Below are 21,186 nucleotides of genomic sequence, written 5' to 3'. Positions count from 1 at the left end.
ACCGGCTCGGCTCTGGATTGGGCCTCCCCACTCTGGGATTGTTCAGACTCACTGCTGGATAACTATACAGACTTTGTATCTTCATTCAGGAGGATTTTCGATGAACCTGGACGCACAGTGTCAGCATCGTCCAGCATCATGACCCTGAGACAAGGAACCTGTCCTGTCAGCCAATATGCAATTAAGTTTTAAATCTTGGCATCAGAGCTTAAGTGGAATGAGGAGGCCCTCACCTCAGCCTTTTGGCATGGTCTGTCCGACCGATTAAAAGATGATCTGATTAACCGTGAGCTTCCTACCAATTTAAATGATATGATCTCACTCTGCAACAAAATTGACCTACGCTTCAGAGAACGTCAGGCTGAAAAACACAGAACTGACTGGCAAAGGTCATTTATGTCTCCCTTGCCTACCCGTCCACCCCATCCTCCTATAGATGAGGAGCCCATGCAGGTGAACCAAACCCATCTCTCCAAAGAGTAACGTCAGAGAAGGATGCTAAAAAACTCTGTCTGTACTGCGGAGATTCGGGTCACCTGGTGGCCTCCTGCTCCCGCAAGTCGGGAAACGCCCGTTCCTAACTGACCTTGGGGACATCAAGTTAGGAGTTATTTGCCCGTCCCCAAACACTAAAGATTTCAAGATTTCCTTGGCTTTGGCTCTCAAGCCCAACCCTGTCTTCGTCTCTGCTCTATTAGACTCTGGAGCAACCGGAAACTTCATGACTTCCAGCCTAGATGATAAGCTACAGATTCCTTGTTCATCTCTCAAGCAAGCAATTTCCCTGACTTCTGTAGATGGACGTCCTCTAGCTAAAGGAGTGGTCACCAAGGAACTCAACCAGTATTAGTTCGTGTTGGGGCACTCCACTCCGAGTCTTTAAAGTTCTTAGTGATACCAGAGGCTTCTCAAGAAATCATTTTAGGACTGCCTTGGTTACGCCAACATAATCCCAGGATAGACTGGTGTTCAATGCAGATTCTTTCATGGGGAACTGACTGTCAGAAATCCTGTCTTCCCAAAATACGACCTGTAACAAAGACAGCTTTGTTAACATCTCCAGATATTCCCAAGGAGTACCAGATGTTCTCTGATGTTTTTTTCCGAGCAACAGGCAAACGTCTTACCTCCCCACAGAGAATGGGACTGTCCTATCGAACTGCTACCTGACAAGATGCCACTTCGTGGTCGCACCTATCCTCTATCCATGCCTGAGACTCAAGCCATGTCAGAGTACATCCAGGACAACCTAGCAAAAGGGTTTATTCGTCCTTCCACCTCTCCCGCTGGAGCCGACTTCTTTTTTGTTGGCAAGAAAGACGGAGGCCTAAGATCTTGTATAGATTACTGGGGCCTCAATGTTATAACGATTAAGAATCGATATCCTCTTCCCCTGATCACAGAATTGTTTGACAGAGTTAAAGGGTCCATCATATTCTCAAAGCTGGATCTGAGAGGGGCTTATAATCTCATCCGCATTCGTGCTGGCGATGAATGGAAGACCGCTTTTAATACTAGAGATGGACACTTTGAATACCTTGTGATGCCCTTTGGGTTGTGCAATGCCCCTGCCGTGTTTCAGGGCTTTGTCAATGAGATTTTCCGGGACCTGTTGTACGTCTCAGTTGTAGTTTACCTGGACGATATATTGATTTTTTCATCTTCTGTAACAAAACATCATGAACATGTGAAGGAAGTATTGTCCCGTCTAAGAAAGAACCACCTTTACTGCAAACTGGAGAAATGTGTCTTTGGGGTTCCCAGTATGCCATTCCATGTTTACGTCATCTCTGGCTCCAGTCTAGAAATGGACCCCAAGAAGGTGCAGGCGATTTTGGATTGGTCCCATCCTCAAACTTTGAAAGCCATCCAGAGATTGCTTGGGTTCGCCAACTGCTATAGACATTTTATTAAAAGATTTTCATCATTATTGGTTCCCATTACCGCCTTGACCCGAAAAGACGCTAACCCTGCCCTATGGCCACCTGAGGCTGAGACTGCCTTCCAACTTTTAAAACAGGTGTTTATTTCAGTTCCAGTCTTACGACAACCAGATCTGGATAGGCCATTTCTAGTGGAAGTGGATGCGTCTTCAGAGGCAGTGGGTGCAGTTCTTTCCCAGCGTTATGACGATAATCGAGTTCATCCCTGTGGGTTCTTCTCCAAGAAGTTTTCTCCTGCTGAGAGAAATTATGCCATTGGTGAACAAGAACTTTTAGCAGTAAACTTAGCCTTAAAAGAATGGAGATACCTACTGGAAGGGGACAAGTTTCCCTTCACTGTCTTCACGGACCATAGAAATCTGCTCTTCCTCAAGAATCTTCAGTGCGTGAGTCCTCGTCTGGCCCGATGGGCGATATTCTTTGCTCGGCTCCAGTTCACCCTGACCTTCCGGTCTGGAGCCCTTAATCAAAAGGCAGATGCCTGTCCAGATCTTTCCGCTGTGATGACATATCAGAGAATCAACAAAATACCCCTGTTTTGGAGTCAAGAGTCTTCGCCACCTTACAGTTACAGCCTCCTACAGGGAAGTCCATTGTGGCCCCGGAGTTAAGGAAGCAGCTTCTCACCTGGGCTCATTCCTCTCGCTTTGCAGGTCACTCAGGTACCCGGAAGACCTTGGAATTTTTAAAGAGAGGCTATTGGTGGCCATCCTTGAAAGCAGACGTGTCAGAATTTATTTCTTCATGTTCTTCGTGTGCCCAGCATAAATCTTGACATCAGGCACCGGCTGGTGAGTTATTGCCACTACCTATTCCATCACGCCCATGGACGCATCTCTCCATGGACTTCGTCACGGATCTGCCGAATCTCAAGGGTTCACTACCATCTGGGTCGTAGTAGACCGATTCTCTAAAATGGTCCATTACAAACTGCCTTCTGCCCCTGACTTGGCTCACTTGTTTGTTCAACATATTTTCCGTCTCCATGGTCTTCCAGCTGAGATAGTCTCTGACCATGGTGTTCAGTTCACAGCAAAATTTTGGAGAGCCTTATGTTCTGTATTGCAAGTAAAGCTAAATTTTTCTACGGCTTATCACCCACAAAGCAACGGTTCCACTGAGAGGGTAAATCAAGACCTTGAGACCTTCCTGAGGATTTTTATGACATCTTCCCAAGACAATTGGTCCGTATTGCTGCCATGGGCTGAATTTGCTCATAATGCCGCCTACCACTCTTCTACGAACCAAACACCATTCCAAGTGGTCTACGGCCTTCATCCTCGGGTCCCTGAATTTCAAAGCCTGCCCATCTTTGATGTCCCAGCTGTAGAAGACACTGTATGGAGATTTGCTTCAATCTGGTCTCAAGTTCGTACTGACCTGGAGAAGGCGTCCTCCTGTTACAAATTTCAAGCTGATAAGAAGCGTAGGAAAATAGCACGTATGCAAGTTGGAGACCAGGTCTGCTTGTCCACCCGGAAATTTGCTCCACGCTTCTTCGGGCCCTTCTCCATCATAGAAGTCATTAACCCCGTGGCTTATCACCTTCAGCTACCCCCTTATCTGAAAATTCCCAATCCCTTTCATGTCTCCCTGTTGAAACCCCTGGTGCTAAACAAGTTCCACAGAGTCCTGCCTGCTTCTCCCCGTGTCCAGACTGAAAGGGGCATAGAGTTTGAGGTCTCCCAGGTCTTGGATTCCCATCTCCGCAGAGGACATTTGCAGTACCTACTGTACTGGAGGGGCTACGGCCCAGAGGAACGTTGTTGGACCGATGCCCGAGATGTCCATGCTCCTGCACTCATCAAGAGGTTCCATGCTGCCCATCCGGAGAAGCCTGGTGAGTGTCCTGAGGCCACCCATAAGGGGGGGGAGTACTGTCACGGCCAGGGTTTCTCGGCATGGTAGTCACCGGGTATTACCTGTGAGGTCGTTATGGTGGGGGGTCTCTGGCAGCGGTGCTGGTGTTTGGCAAGGTGCTGGTGTTTGGCAAGGGGCATTGGCTGGTTCTGTGCGGGCACATTGTCACTAGGCCTGGTGAGGTCTGGCGGTGTTTCCGTTCCGTTAGCATGGGCGCCGCCATCTTGATCCCGGCCATGTGATCCCGGCTGTCCAATCCTGGTAGGTCATGTGCTCATTCCAGCCAGTCTCAGCGCGGCACTGAGTATTTAGGAAGGTCCAGAGCCTTCCTTCCTTTGCCAGTGCAACGTGTTTCTCAACTGCGGCTGAGAGAGAGTACCTGTGCCTTACCTGCCTGCCTGCCTGTTACGCTACTAGCCTGAACCTTGCCTGCTCCAACCTGCTGGATGTACCCTGCACCCTCCACATACATTTCACCTGCCTGAGTACCTGAACCTGCTGTTTCCCTGCACCTTGCCTCCCTTCACTCCCAGCTGGACTTCATTACCTCAGCCTGCATTGTTTACAGCTCACCATACCTGCATTTGTTACAGCTCACCATACCTGCATTCGTTACAGCTCATCATTCCTGCATTCAGTTACAGCTCATCATACCTGCATTTTGTTACAGGTCACCATATTTGTATACTGGACTGTTCCTGCCTGTCACTATCTGGACATTTCCCTATTAACCCCCACTACAGTTTTCAAGTGCACTTTAGTGCTATAACTGGACTTTTTCTTTTGTCATTCCCATGTCTTCTAAGTCACTTAAAAACCCCACTTTTTCATTAAAGTCTGCTTCTGTGTCTGCTCCTATCACCACCCCGAGTCCACAACAAATTCAGAACCTCACAGAGCTAAGGCACTGGTTCAGCCCCTTAGAGCTGCAAAAAACATCTGACATCGCCGTCTGGTGTCAATTGAAGCTGAAATTTGTTGTTTGATAATCTGTGTTTTTTTAGGCAGCAACACACATTGTTTTCAAACCAACTACAAACCAATATTTAGTGATTTTTTCCCCATGTTTTGATCTCATCTATTTCTGGGTCCATCAATGCTGGATTCTTCAAGCTATCACCAGTATAGCTGGAAAATTTATATAATAGAGGCAAAAAATACATTTTATAAATAAATACATATCATGTTTATAAAATGCTGTGTATTTATTTATAAAATGCTATATTTATAATAAATGTTGTGTATTTATTAGACAATTCACCTTCGAATGAAACATAAGTGAAAATTTCTGGAATCACAAGTGTAAAGAAAACAGTAGATATTTTTCTAAATAATTGCTTTTTGAAGCGTAATAAATTGAGTTTCAGAATTTTAATATTATAAAATGTTGACACTTTTGTTTATTTATATATATATATATATATATATATATATATTTCAGTCTGTGATATACCGTCTGGAATCTTTGGGTCTTCGTCATGGAGCTGTTGTGATGAAACTCTACAACTCTGAAGAAGTAGAGACACATGAAGGGCAGGATGATGTAAGTGATGCAAATGCTCTTCCAGATTTACACTATACATTGAAAAACACTAAACCAGATTGATTGCCTATGCCTAATACCCCTTTTCCACTGGCCAAAATACCTAGGTTATTGTCGTGTAAATCCGGGTAGCGGCTCAGTGGAAAAGGATCCTAGGAAAAAAATCCCGGATCAATTGACCTGGCATTTCTTCCTGGGTCTTGAGCAGGGTTTTAGTTGGGTAAAACCCTGGTCAGGCTCAGTGGAAACGGATAACCTGGGTCTTCTGACTCGGGACCTGTTTACAGCATGGTGATTGGGTGGAATTCAAAGCTGTCTATGACAGCTGTCACCGGGGAGGGAGAGATTACAGCCTCCCCATATGGTCCGGACCGTTCCTGTTTCTACCCCATCCCCTATTCACACGGGGAGGCCATAATCTCCCCCGCCCATCTCCCCGGTGACAGCTGTGACATCACACAGTCTCCCAAAAGGACACCCCCCCCATCGGGAAGGACCCCCTCCCCCGGTCGCCAGACCACTCCCGTCTGGTATTCAGGGGAGAGCTGGAACTTCCAACGCTTGGCGATGACATTATCCCCAAGTGCCGGTACTGCACCCATGTGCAGTGTGAACGGCGACGACTCGGGATATTCCCGGGTCGGCGCCACAGTGGGAATGGGGTAAATCCCGGGTCTGACCCGGCTTGGAACCTTGTTCCAAATCCCAGAACAGACCCAGGATTTTGTTGGAAAAGGGGTTTAAGGGAACTCCCATACCATCATTATTTTATTGTTGCACCTCAATCCGAAACAGAGCGGGATATGTATTAAATCTTGTAAAGAGTGCAGAAGGGGACAAGAGGAGAAGTGGCTAATAGTAACCAATCAGTTTCTAGCTATCATTTATCTAGTATTGTGGTGAGAGGGATTGTCTATCACCTGAATTACCCACATTCTGGTAGAATCAGCTCCCTCCAAGGAAGGCTGGAGTGAAACCTGTGCATTCTGCATTAGCAGTGGAGGTGTGGAATTCCAGGTTTTCACATTTACACAGACCCAGCTGGAATAATCACTTGAGCACAGGAAGGGTTTAAAACTCCCACACACCTGATGCTCCTTGCCCTGATGCTGAGTAGCAGCAAGGAATTAGGGACACAGTGTTGTAGTGCCAGGGTCCAAGGGCTATGCTGGGAGATCATGCCCAAATTGTGGCTGCAAGCCACTGCTGACTGATTAGCACAAGGAGTGCTGAGACTTTTATGTTTGTTTGTGTATTTTATGTTATGTGCCTGTACGTGTGCAGACAGGGCAGGTGCTAGGGTGTTCGGCGCACCCCTGCAAACTATAAATGTGCACCTTCCTTTCCTCCATAATGGTCCCTTGTGTACCAGTTCTCCTAGAAGCAGGGGCTTATTTATAATGGGTAATTCAGATGCATTCACTAAGGTGTGTATTAGAAATGTGCTGGGCATTCCAAGGTGTTTACAGGGGGTTGGCTAACCAAATGCAGCTGTAACGTAGTATGGGAGTGTTATAGGATTGACACAGGCATGCTGATGAAAGAGACCCTGTAATGCTCACAGTGGAGGTCATACTCAGATCTGCACCTAGCATAGGGCTGGTGAAAGTTTCAATGGTGCGACTGATGGTGGCGCCAAAACATGCACAAAGCATGATTGCAGCATCTGTAGACACTGACAGTGGGCATCTTAGTCCTTGCACATTGGGACACACTGATGTATACCAGGGAAGGGCATTGTTGCAGCATTAGGATAAAGTCGCAGACGCAACAGCAGCAAAAGACACAAGGAAGGCTGCAACTGCATCCAACTCAGAAGCAGGCCCTCCGAGGAGGGATCCAACCCCCCTCGACAGACCCGTCCCCATTAGGGCTCATTCCATAAATTTCCCAGGCTGGTTTTCCATCCCAATCCGGCCCTGGCTTATTGGTTGGTACTTTATCTATTTCCACTTTAACTCTTTCCAAGGTTTGCTACATTCCCCTATATTACAGTGAATTGTCTGTATTTAGTCATCGGCTTGCTGGTCACTAAACTGCTCAGAGCCTCATCTCTAAGAGAGATGTCCCTATCTCAAGCAAGATGTGTTATCTAAAACAAAACTTAATAACCAGGCGCATATATTAACAAGCAAATATTCTCACAATTTGTATACACACTGCTCCCCAGTAGGTAATTCTGAGTTTCCTAATACAAACAATATAACTTCTCCATCAGTGAATTTATTCACCTTGCACTGAGTTAAGATGTGTTATCTAACTGATTTTTACATTGTGCCAATACAGCATTTTGTTGTATTATATTTGTATTTTATTACTTTCTTTGTTTTGTAGAAAAGTATTATAGTAGTAGATCAATCATGCTGTCTGTCCCAGCAATACTGTCCCACTATGGCTGAAATTATCCCAATCTAATATGATGACCAGTGGCGGCTCCTACCTCTATTTCTCGGATGGCCTGGTGCCCACTACTGGACCAGTCCGAAATGTGCTTATATGGGAATGGGTATGAAATACCGCCGGCCGCATGTCCGGCGGTTCGATTCCCGTCAGCGGCAGCCCGACATCAGCAGAGTTCGAAACAGCGGAAGCCCGACAGCGCTGGAAATCCCGATCGTGGAAAGGTGAGTATCTACTAACCTAACCCCCCTAACCCTAACCCTCCTTAGGGGTGCCTAACCCTAACTTCCCCCCCAAGTGCCTAACCCAAATCCCCCCTCTAAGTGCCTAACCCTAACCACCCCCTTCCCCTCTGCCTAAACCTAAGTCCCCCGGGGGGGTGCCTAACTCTAAGTCCCCCCCGGGGGTGCCTAACCCTCCCTCCCCCTAGCCTAACCCTCCCGGGGGGGTGCGTAACCCTAAGTCCCCCCCGGGAGCCCTAAACCTAACCCTCCCCTCCCCGCGGATGTCCGCTCGCGGCGCCCGGCATCACTACGATCGGGATGCCGGGCGCCGGTCTCCCGGCGTCAGGGAAATGCGGGCGTCTACATCTAGACGACCGGCATTTCACCCTTGCCGGGATATGACAGTCGGGAAGCCGGCTGCCGGTATTTAGACAGTCGGCTTCACAATTGCATACCCTCATATGCGGGATCATGCACAGATCAACAAGCAGGCTTCTAGGGATTGCAACGGGTCCAGCCCCTAGAAGTCAGATAGGGCTGATATTATAGCAAGGTAGTGGTTTCCCATTGGAAGTGCTCTCTCTGCTAATTGCAGTCCGGACTGACTGTCCGGCTGTGATTAGCAGAGAGAGCACTTCCAATGGGAAGCCACTGCTAGGCAGTCCCTGGCAAACTTTGGTGGGGGGGTTGCAGCCCTGTAGCCCCGAGGTAAAATCCACCACTAATGATAACCCAGTGGAAAATGTAGAAATATGAGAAATACACTATAAAACCTGATAAATGTTATATTACTGAAAACAAACCAAATAGTTATTACATTTTATGGACACACTATTAATTTCAATACAAATGTTTGACTAGTGAAATAGATTTTATTTTTTGTTTGATAGGATGAAATTTTGCGGATACTTTCATCATCCCATATGATTGCTCCCCGATATAGATGGCGCAGAAGCTGCTGGGGCAATCTATGTCCTGTGGCTCTGAAAGAAGGATATATTAAGAAAGGATTGGCAGAGTTTGCTGTTAGGTGAAGTTTGTTTGGAAATTACATGCTATAATTATTGTATTGTTTTATTGTATCATATCTTATTTATGGATTTTTAGTTTTCTAGATAAAATGTACTTATTATCATCTGAAGATTCGTTGATAAAATTTATGCAGAATCCTCGTCCATATCTTCTTCCTCCTATGCCATTACCTCCCTGCAAGGTGGCTGTCATCGGGCCAAAGTCTTCTGGGAAAACAGCTGTCTGCAATTTAATAGCCCAGAAATACTCAGGAAAGGTGGGTGAATATAATATTTATTAAAAAAAAAGAGAATACCAATGTAAAATTCAACATATCTTAGCTTATATTTTATTATAGTAATCTTCAGAATCAATCTACTATGTGAATGTGGCTGTATACTGGCCCAGTCTTATACCTCTGTGTAGCCTGGGTGCCTTAGCCAGAAGGAGGACAAACAGAGTGCACAGTCCTCATGCACTTGCTTGGTAATCATTAATTACAGATGTTGACTTTAATAAACTTCAATATTGTAGGTGTGCTCCACCATGATATGTCCATGTGCCTGCTGTTTACTTTTCCACTCCCACATTAGCTGGGACCTGATGACAGCACCCAGCTTAGACAGAACAGGGTGACTTTAGTGAAAGGAGCTACTGTAACTTTGTATTCCTTTCAAATATTTTTAAATAAGTCTACTTTTAAAAATGCAGTAAATTATGTGAGTAGCTACATGTTTTATCTGTAGCCACCTTCCCAGCTGAGGAGTCCATCTAACTATTGTACTTGATTAACTTTTTAAGGATGGAAACATTGTGTAATGTTAAAGTAATAAAGTAATATGTACCCTGCAGGTGAATATGTTCATTTATGACTTGCTGTAAGAGCCAATCCGTCTGTGAATCCTCATAACACTCTGTTTACGCTTGTTTCACTGCATAAGCTCTCCTTGAGCAATTCAGTTAGCAGCGAAGGCTGTTAGGTGCTGGTGATCCGACCATTTCTCTGGCAACTCGGAGCCACCACATCGCATATTTTTCCTGAGCAAGATAATCTGTAACGCTGCTGTACCGTAATGCTTAGGGATGGACACACCTGAACATTGTGACCATTTATCCCTGGGAATTGCTAACATGACATTGTTTATAAACAATTGTACATCATGTAGTAACTAACAAATTATTGCAACTTTATATTCTGCGTAGAGGTGCTTTGTATGTAAGGGCACTAACTATGGTACAAGAGCATACCTAGTATTTCTACTTCAGGGTCCATAGGGTATCCACAGGATACCTTGGGGTATAGGCGATGGCGGCAGACATCCAGGCACCACAGAGTTACATTTTCAGCCTCCCAGGATGCACTGGGTCCCTCTCCTATACCCCGCCCCCGAGCCTCAGGCCACTCAGTTTTCGTAGGTGCCTGGCCGGACCAGTCGCACCGTACAGAGGGGGGTCTTTTTAAGACCCCTGAATATTTCTTCGCAGCTGTGGCTGCACAACTAGAGTGCTCCAGCATAGGACAGTCAGTATTGACGTCCATGCTGTCACTCCTACACCCCGCCGGTACCAGAACGCCGGTACCGATCCGGGGATGCTGGTAGGTAGCTGGGGTCACAGCTAGCGGTGATCCCCGGCTACCTGGACTGTGGCCGGATGCACGGGGAACAAGGTAAGCGGCGGGGTCCCGCGGTGGGCACCCGCCGGTAACACAGTCCTGTTTGGTCCCCAGGCAGGGGGCTCCCTGGGGACCGGCTGCGCGTGGGGCCAGGTACTGATCCTGCGCCTTCCACTAGACCACCAGGGACAGCGGGCCGTAGCATGTGAGGTACAGCGCGGCATCCCAGGGGTTGATAGCACGCCAGGGGAGAACGCCTTCCCTGTCTCACAGCCGGCGTCTCCCCCGCTGCACAGTGCCATTCCACAGCGGTCTGAGTGGGCTGTGTCAGCGCTCCTCCCCCGGGCCCTGCCTTCTCTCTGCTCCTCGGTGGCCATTTTCTCACTACATGTGCTGGGGATGGCAAACGCTGCTGGAAGCTGATACAGATGCCATTGCGATCCGGGTCCCCCGCATACCTCTCCTTCAATTAAGGTCAGTGTATGCAGCACTGTTTCCTACCACGCTCTGGTCTGTGTAGTTGATTGCAGTGCCTGTAATGCAGGATGTTATCTGTGCATTGTATGTGACTTAAATGCTAGCGCTGTTTGCCTGTACTTTCATTTCTGACTGTCAGCCTTTTCCTATCCCTGTTCTTCTGCTACAGCCCTTGCGGTGCGGTGTCGCAGGGTGTTTATTACCTCACAGTAAACGTGGTTTTTCTGTGTGGGAGGTCACATACGCTCCGTTCACACTCCTCATGTCGGAAAGTGAACGAGGATATCCTCTTCCAGCTATAATGTACTGATATCATGTGCAGTTAGCGGAGGGATATGTAGACGCTGAGGGTTTATGGAGGGCATGTTGTATTATATATCACGCCCCATTTCTGTCACTGTGCCTGCACAAAAAAGGGGACCGCCCTTGGCTGGCTAAGATGCTTACAGCCTTTGTGGGCAACGCCCCCTGCATTTCCCCAAGGGGTTATCGCAGCCTGTGGTGGTCTCATCACATGCAGGGGTCCCTGGACAGTTGATGGTACCCCAGTGTATCCTGTTTTTCGCCCCCCCAGGTCTCGCAGGAGCCTGTGTGGGTGAATTTATTGTCCAAATGGTATAGCACCTGATGGACGTTTTACAGGGGGAGTCACCATTTCGGCCTTCTAAACGGCCTTTCGGGTCTCAGACGGGTAAAGACATGACGTCTGATGACGGTGACATTATTGACTTTTTCAGACACGAGCCCCTTAGTGCAAAGGAGGCGTAGTCTGGGTCTAAAGTCTATATACCTGGCCTTCTACGGGCAGTCCGTGCGGCTTTGGTTATTACATATCCCCCGTGGCTAAATCCAAATATGCCTTCTTTAAGGATAAGGGTGTTGCCACTGTTAATTCCTCTATCTGGTCAGGTGGATCATTTTAGAGGAGGCGTGGAAAATCCGGGTAAGCGGTTCCAGCCTCAAAAAGGTTGACCTTTTGCATACCCCTTTTGCGGATAATTACATTTCCGAATGGGAGTTACCTTTACGGGTAGATTCTCATGTTACACGTCTAGTGAGGAGTGCTACGTTGCCCATGCCCTCCAGGTCCTCTTTGAAGGAGGTTCCAGATTGCAAGGTGCAAATATATCTAAAATCCAATATTCCCTTGCTGGAGGGGCTTCCAGGCCGGCTATGGCCGTGTGCTGGGGGGCCAGAGCCATGGAACACTGAGTAGGTAACTGGATCTCTGCACACTGACTCTCCAGCAGAGCAGATGGATAGTGGCAAATTCTCAGACTTTGCCACGTTCATAATGAGACGGTCTTACATATAGCCTACTCCTTTCCAGAATCTCCTCGGCAGCAGTAGCGGCTTGCCGCTCCCTGTGGTTGCGCTCTTGGAAAGCGGACGCAGATTCCATTTGGAATGCTTTGCCTTTTACGGGACAAGTCCTGTTTGGCCCTCGTCTGGACGCAATTGTGGCCCTGCAGGCAGCAGCTATGTCTGCGTGTCTGCCATCGGCTACAGTCCCATCAGGGTCTGGGACTTTGTCTTTTCGGCCCTGTGAGGCCAGGGTAAGTCTAAAATACAGCTTTCCAAGACAGTCAGTAGCCAGGAAATCTGCTCAGCCATAAGAACAGGCTTGGAGTACAAGACGTCCTACTCCCAAGTTGGACTATAAGCCTTCAGTCTCACGGGACGGGCCTCCTCTCGGGAGACCCCAGAGTTGGAGGCCGGCTTCTCCAGTTCGGCCAGTGCTGGTGTCTGACCACCACGGACACTGGGGTAAGAGAAGTATTTTCTTGAAGGTATGTCCTCTCCTCCCGGTAAAAGCCTCCCAGACGGTTTTTCGTTACAGGTCTTCTGTCAATTCAGGACAAGGTCCTGTAATTTTTGAGGGTGTTACACTCTATGCTCCAGGCAGGAGTTATAGTACCTATTCCGTTGCCCCAAAGGGGAACGAGGTATTACTCCATCCTCTTTCTGGTACAGACACCCAATGGGTCTTACAAGGACATTCTCAACCTCGAATCCTTCAACAAATTCTTAAGGGTTCCTCGGTTCGGGAGGGGGACCCTGCATTCCATCATTCAATGGAGCCTGGGAATTTTGTGGTGTCGTTGGATATATTCAGGGTGACTACCTGAATATCCCTCTTTTCTTAGCACACCAGTGTTTTCCTCAAGTTTGCAGTGGTCGATAAGCATTTCCAGTTTCTGGCATTGCCCCTTGGTCTGGCCTCCGCACCTCACGGTTTACCAGGGTCATGGTAGTTATGGCAGCCCACCTGCGGAGGCAGGGGGTCCGCTTGTTACCCTATCCGAGTGACCTCTTGTTGTTACACGGTCTCCAGAGATACTTCAGTGCCATATGCAATGGACAATATCTGTGTTGCTACGTTAGGGCTGACTGATAAACTGGAAATGGTCCTCTCTGATTCTTCACAGAGGATGCTCCATATCCCAACATCTGAGGATCTTTGTGATTGAGGAAAAGATCTCTGCATTACAGGCAAAGGTACGCAGTTGCCCGCAGAGTCGCCGAGTGTCTATTCACTTGGCAATGTGGTTCCTGGGTTCCAGGATGTCGCTGTTCGACATGGTGGAGAGTACCCAGCTTCACTCTAAAGAACTTGATCCTCTCCGGATGGGATGGGTTGCCCCATAGGATAAAGTCAATAGGCTTTCCCCAGAGGTTTGTCTCTCTCTGGCCTGGTGGCTGCAGAAAGCTCACCTAAACAAGGGGCACCCCCTTTGGGATTGCGGACAGGGTCCTTCTGATGACGGACGCCAGTATCCGTGGCTGGGAAGCATGACGGGTCCACACTTGTTCCAGGGCAGGTAGACACCAGTAGTTTTTGCGCTTCCCATAAACATCTGAGAACTCTGAGCAGTATTCAGGGTTCTCCAGCATGCAGGACAGGTCCTCCACGGAAATGACAACGCCATCATGATGGCTTATGTAAACCACCTAGGAGGTTCCCGAAGTCAGGCGACACTAACAGTGGTGTCCCGAATTCTGGCTTGGGTGGAAGGCTATATCCCTGCCGTCATCGGCAGTGTTCATTCAGGAATCCTCAGATGGAAAGCAGGCTTTCTCAGCCGTCAAGACGTGCATTCAGGGAAATGTCCTCTTTATCAGGAGGTGTTCAATCTTCTGGTGAACAAGTGGAGCCTTTCAGAGATGAGACTCTTCTGATAGACGTAGGCAGGTCCAGTGGACCTTCCAAGTTGTGTACCACGTCCCTCCGTTATCCCTTCTTCCTCCAGTAATAGCAAGAAGGAGGCACGCTCCTGCTGATAGCTCCAGCGTAGGCCAGATGGCACTATTACTCAGATCTTCGGAGCCTCTCAGTTAACACTCCAAAGCTGTTGCCTCTACGCCCGGACCTGTTGTCTCAGGATTCTGGCTGATTCCCTGACCTGGGTTGTCTGTGGTGGAGACTGCCCTCTTAAGGTCTAGGAGTTTTTCCAGCTCTATAGTTAACAGGGGCTCTGTCCATGCTAAGAGCTCGGAAGTTTTTATCTGCAAGAATTTACCATTAGGTATGGTATACTTTCTTTCAGGTGTCGCCCTAGAGGCTAGGCTCCTCGGGTATTCCGGATATCCAGAGGTTGGCTTTCCTACAGGTGGGCTTAGATAACGGTCTTCGCCTTGCTTACCTCAAGGTGCAGGTTTCTGCCCTGTTAGTATGGTTTCAGTGTAGGATTGCTACTCCTCCTGATGTCCGCACCTTTGTGCAGGGTGTACGTTATATTCAGCATCCCTTTGTTCCACCTGTGGCTCCTTGGGATTTGGCTGTGGTCCTTAGGGCTCTCTGAGGACCGCCATTTGATCCACTGGGCTCAGTGGATTTCAAATGGCTTACGGCAAGGACTGTGGCCCTCATTCAGAGCCGTACGCTCTGAGCAGAGCGCACGCTCTGAATGAGGGCCGGGCTCCATTTTCATGGAGCGTCCTCCTGGACGCTCGTATAGCTGTGGGTCACCACCCACAGGCTATACGAGCGTGCATTTTGATGGCCGCGATGGTCGAGACCATCGCGACCATCGAAATTGCGAGCCGGAGCCTGCGGTTGAGGTTTTCAACCGCAAGCTCCGGAGTGATTTTGGCTCTATCAGAGCCAAAATCACTCCCACTGACATCACTAGTGATGTCAGTGGGCCGGCTTCTGACGGGAGGCGTTCCCGTGGGAACGCCCCCGTCAGGGAGGCACGCCCACCAAAGGGGGCGTGCTGTCAATCAACATTGACAGCACGCCCCCTTTGATCGGACACAACGAGCGAAGGACTTTCCTTCGCTCGTCGCGTCTGGCGCATGCGCACGACGGAGCTCCCTCCGTCGTGCGCATGCTCAGTGCATAACATCGACCCACTTGCGAGCGGACAGCCGCTCGCAAGTGGGTCTGAATCAGGCCCTGTATTCCTTCTGGCTCTTAATTTGGCCAGTAGGATCTCAGAATGGGAGGCTCTGTCATGTAGACCTCCCTTTTTCTCATCTTTCCTAGGAACAGGGCAGTGCTTGCCTTTACTTCCCCAGTCCTGTCTGCTGGTGAGGCCTATTTGGCTGTGGTATGGGCGCTAAGAATTTAAGTTGACCATACCAGTCCATTTAGGAAATCAGACTCTCGGTTTTGTCCTTTCTGGTTTCCATAAAAAGGGTTGGCCTGCCACTACGCTAACTTTGGCAGGATGGATTCACAGGTCTTCCTGTTCCATCCTCTATTAAAGCTCTTCCACTAGGTCTGTGGGTCCTTCGTGGACAGCTCGACGTGGCGCTTCAGCGGTGATTGGCAGCCACGTGGTCATCTGTCCATATTTTTGGTAAGGTGTTATGCTTTTGATACCTTCGCCTCTTAGGATGCTTCCTTTCGGCGGCGGATTCTCCTTACAGCACAGGAGCGTCCCCACCCTTAAAGGATACTGCTTTGGGACATCCCCAAGGTATCCTGTGGATACCCTATGGACCCTGAAGTAGAAAATATGAGATATGGTAAGAACTTACCCTTGTTATCTCTATTTCTACGAAGTCCATAGGGTTCCACAGGACTCCCGCCCTGTCGCACCTGTACTGCAGATGGGCTTTGATCTGGTCACCGGTTTCTCCGTCTCCTTCTGGTGAGAATGTGATTCTTGTGTGTTCCAGACTGTCTTCTCTCTCTTTTTTGCTCCTGCTCCGGCCTATGGCTTGTTACGAAACTGAGTGGCCTGAGGCTCGGGGGCGGGGTATAGGAGAGGGACCCCAGTGCATCCTGGGAGGCTGAAAATTTAACTCTGTGGTGCCTGGATGTCTGCCGCCATCGCCTATACCCCAAGGTTTCCTGTGGAACTCTATGGACTTCGTAGAAATAGAGATAACAAGGGTAAGTTCTTACCATATCTCATATTATTCCCAGGCCAAACTTATCACAAACATTGTTTACTTCTGTAGAGCCATGGACATACCGTATAGTGCAATATTGTGGTTGGACTACCATAATCTCAATCATATGAAGTTTCTCCACCTATGGAATAACCTAGAAATACATATTTTACACTTTTGATATATTGGAGCTCTAATCCTGCAATGTAATTCTCTTTAGTGTTGCCTAGCGAGTGTCTTCAAAGACATGAGTCCTATGAATAGATGAAAAGTGAAAGCAAAACATAAGTTAAAGGTAGAAAAGTGGGTAAAAAATGATTTCTAAAAAATCATTTAAAATAAGAGTGGGAAGTAATCATGAGTGTTTATATGAAATACATTAAGTCGTATACATTTTTTAAATGTGTTTGAAACATCCAGGCACATGTCACTAATTATCTCCTTTATTATGTAAGTCACCAGCACTTGTTTTACCACAATATATACTTTTTTTACCCACTGAAAGGTGTGGGGTCAATTCAGGACCTCGGAGACTTGTAACTTCTTCAAGAAACCTCACTAGATAACTTTAAAGAGAATCACCAGCAGGGCCGGATTAAGAGCCACATTGGCCTGGGGTTGAAAATGTTCAAAGGCCTATATTGAGAAGGGGAGGAGCTGTAAACAGTTCTATGTGGGTGTGGCCAGAGCCATGCATGTGTGTACACCCCATATACTATCAGCCCCACTGTCTCTCTAAATACATAAAAGTGAAAAAATTTTGAAAGAAAACCAGAAATACAATTTTAACAAGTATGATTGATTAATGGCCAACTAAGAACAGTAGCTGGTCATCATCATGCTGCCATGATGATGGACCTATTTTTATTTGGGGGCCTGGAGCCAGGGCCGTAACTAGGGTAGTGCGACCAGTTACATGGCACTGTTTGGACCTGTCAATTTTCCTGTTTATTATCATTCTCACGTAGCTTCCTCTTCATTTATCCCCAGCATCTCCTGGCCTCCTCTATCTTTTCCCTGGCCCTTTCCCATGAGGCCATGGCCCTTTTTCAGGTGCTCTATCTTATGTCCCTATTTAAAAAATGGGGGGAGGGCGCAAGTGCTCTCTGGCACAGGGCACCAAAAAGTCTAGTTACGGCTCTGCCTGGAGCTGTAGCTTCATCTTCCCCATTGTTAATCTGGCCCCGATCATCAAAGGATAAGTGATCCAAGATTCTAAGCGATAAATTACCAGATTGCCACACATGGGTCTGTTCTGCCTTCTACATACAACTTTCTTCCTGATTTTGACTTATAATGACTCTAAAAGAGACATCCTATATAAAAAGGATTTGGATGTAGATAGAATAAAGCCAGATACTGTATGCACTCAGTGGCCTCTTTATTATGCTGGATACATACTTGTTGATATATACCGTTTGTTCTATCGACGAGCGATATATAACAAGTGCATCAGAGGTGTACACCCGATATGTCTGTGAATTATGTAGTTCACAGACATATCAGGTGAGCCCTGCAGCACAATATATCTGAAAGACCAACCGACCACCTGTATAACTTGCTGCAGGGACCGCCGTCACTGACATCAAGTGGGCGAACAAATTTAAATGCCTGCCCAGTTGTGATGTCAGCCCAGACCATACATGTCTACTCTCCAAGGAGTCGCGGGAGGCTCACGATTTTTCGGGTAACCCCCCGCACCCCCGAAAGAGTAGTCATATCTCCTGCATCCCGCCCACTTCCTAGTGAAGTGGACAGGATGGGGAGATATTAGGACAGATTTGTGGGTCCATATGCAGGGGGCGGAGCTAAATGACGTGAATCGTGTCATTTAGCTCCGCCTCCTCGACCCGCAAATAGCGGCCTTTCCAGTAAATTGGACGGGGCCTAATGACAGCTGTAGCCTGGCCCCACCCCATGAAGCCAAGATGACCGGGCTGCTTTCGGAAAGGTTCATTAAAAGTTAGCAAGTATGGCCCAGACATATCGAGTGGCCAATTGGTAAGTGTGTATAGCATACCAATCTGCCACTCTGACAGTGGTGCCTACTTTGAAAATATCTCAAACTAGGACGGGGAGCTAAACTTCTTTGTAACATCTTCCATTTGTGTCTTGTGACCAGTCTACACATGCATTGTAGCATTTTCAGACTATGAAAAACAAATGCTTGTTTATCACTTCACATGTTTTTGTCTGAACTGAAATCAGTTATTTTGTTAAAATTCTGATGTTGCAGGAAACATTAATATTACGTTTAGATTTCAGTTTTTGGTTTAAACATTAAATGTCTCTTTTAGGTCTTTGATATGTCTCAGCTTATGACATCATATGTTGAAGAAGCAAAACAAAATGCTATAGCAAAGGCCTGTGAAGACTCCACCCTAAAAGCTATAGAAAGTGTCAAACTAAAGATGCAGCAAGAAAAAGTGTTGAAATCACAAGGTGCGTAAAGCGAAACCGTGCATGCTCAGTGAGAAAATATGGTGATTGAAATCGCAAGATCCTTTCCGGCAGGGCTGCCCCACTGAAGCTAGCGGGCTAAAGATAGCGTTAGCCCATATATGTAAGATCCGGAAAACTATGCTTTGCAGATTTTGTTACATACAGTCCCCATAGAAAACTACGGGGCGGCTGATGCGAGGGCTGGCAACCAGAAAGCAGGAGGCATTGCCAATATTTACAATAACCTTCCAGCAACACTTAAATCTGTCCTAAAACATAAGAAAACAGCAGTTTCCATATATTTTAAGGTGAGAATTCCTTGATGAATAGGTGATCATCGATTAAAAGCATTATTGCTGTATTCATAAGGTGCCCATATATGCTGTGATCTGGCAAAAATACAAGAAGTGTAGCCAGGGCTAGTTAAAGTCATTTGGCTAATTTTAAACAAAGGTTTAAAGCAGGGGTAGGCAACATTTTACACTTTGGTGGCCAGACCTTCAACATTCCAAGTAAAAAAAAACTTCAAAGTGCAACCCTCATTGCAACTAAAACAAACATTGGAGTCACACAGTTTTACCGTCATGAGCAAACCAGTGTGAAGCAGTATGTATTACCTAACTCTCCTTGCAAAGCAGGTTAGTACAGGTTGAGTCTCCCATATCCAAATATTCCGAAATACGGAATATTCCGAAATATGGAATATTTTTAGCATGACTGAGATAGTGACATCTTTGCTTTTTGATGGTTCAATGTACACAAACTTTGTTTAAGGCACAAAAATATTACAGATATGATATGAAATTACCTTCACGCTGTGTATAAGGTGTATATGAAACATAAATGAATTTCATGTATGTACACAAACTTTGTTTGAGCCACAAAATTATTAAAAATATTGTATAAAATTACCTGCAGGCTGTGTATACAAGATGTATATAATACATAAATGCATTCTGTGTTTAGATTTGGCCCTATTCCTAAGGCATTTCAATATGGTATGCAATTATTCCAAAATATGGAATATTCCGATATCCAAAATACCCCTGGTCCCAAGCATTTTGGATATGGGAGACTCAACCTGTAACTCAAATTCGGGACTGCTCCACCAGAGTCAAGACAGATGGCAGAATGTTCTCCTCTCTCCTACCTGTTTTTGAAGCCTTGACAACCTGCGGCTGCTCTTGTATTAAGTTCAGTTGGCAATTGTCTGGATCCTGTAATATTGGGGCCCTGTTTGAAAAAATAGGATAAATACATGAAACACGGACAACTTAACAATGAGCGGATATTTTTTCCCTCAGCCAGCCCTGAAGTTCAATTAATAGCACCCATATTTAATTAGGTCTGCAATAATCCCTAGGGTTCACTTTTATTTAATAGCCTCTCTCATAAACGCTTGCGCCGAGACTCTGGCACCGTGAAAAAATTCTGGCAAAATAATGTTGACACAATTTTCCTAATTAGTTATTTACTGCCCTGACATTTAATGCCATTTTTACTACCCAAACTCAGCTCCACATCAATTAATTGTCCACAACAAATACACCCCTCCTCATCCATTGCAATGAGATCTCAGTTTGCAGAGGCTTCTACCTACCAAGACACCGACATGACTTTACTTAACTCTATCTGGCAATGTGTCCACTTTCAAGAATATGAATGTCTCTCATCATAGACACACTCATCATCACAAACCTCCTCACAGTCCTGAGGTGGTTCTGGGCAAACATGGACTTACTTGCTCTATTCTCTGTACCTGATGACTTCCTGGGTTGCAGAGGTAGTAGTTTAGTGCACAAGTTCCACCCTGAAGTGGTGAATATACAAACTGGCATATATTAGTAGTATATCAATAACATATATGATGTGAAGATCAGAGAAAAATAAAGAAATGAGTATTCATAATCCACAAAGAGAAAGAAGTAATATGGTAACAGAATTGTGGTCTGAGAAAAAGGGACATTAGGGGCAATCTTATAGTTATTTTAAACCTTAACTTTTAATTATTAAGATCACAAAACAAACAACAAAGAACACAATTAAAATTATATACATGCATGTAGCAGAGTTCTCTTTTCTTAGACCACAAGTCTTTCTAGGTTGGCAAGACCACCTCCTATAAGGGACAGGGCTTTCAGGGACGGACAGCAGAAGAATATATTCCGCTTTTATTATAATTTTTTATTCTTTGGCAGAAGCTCAGAAAGAAGAGTCAGATGATATTTCCTCTTCTCAAGTAGATAAAGAACACCAGGGTGAACAGAATGTGAAAGGTATTTTGATTTTAGCACTAAATGAACTGCTCAGATTTTCTAGACATTAAAC

General features: G+C 46.5%; 1 protein-coding gene across 2 annotated transcripts in view; it reads left to right on the top strand.

Moving 5' to 3' along the window:
• The window catches only part of AK9 (adenylate kinase 9), a 171,381-nt gene that overhangs the window by 26,811 nt on the left and 123,384 nt on the right, over window positions 1-21,186 (top strand). For both annotated transcript variants that reach the window (XM_088460477.1, XM_088460478.1), the window contains exons 10-14: window positions 5,245-5,346; window positions 8,861-9,000; window positions 9,078-9,258; window positions 18,714-18,858; window positions 21,057-21,134. In XM_088460477.1, the coding sequence (XP_088316603.1) occupies window positions 5,245-5,346; window positions 8,861-9,000; window positions 9,078-9,258; window positions 18,714-18,858; window positions 21,057-21,134 (646 nt within the window). The remainder of the gene's footprint in view (window positions 1-5,244; window positions 5,347-8,860; window positions 9,001-9,077; window positions 9,259-18,713; window positions 18,859-21,056; window positions 21,135-21,186) is intronic.

Source organism: Taudactylus pleione, unplaced genomic scaffold, assembly GCF_031769625.1.
Source record: "Taudactylus pleione unplaced genomic scaffold, aTauple2 ptg000046l, whole genome shotgun sequence".
In the NCBI taxonomy this organism is placed as follows: Eukaryota; Metazoa; Chordata; class Amphibia; order Anura; family Myobatrachidae; genus Taudactylus; species Taudactylus pleione.
Note: the sequence above shows the minus strand (reverse complement) of the source record. Positions and strands in the feature narration are given on the sequence as shown.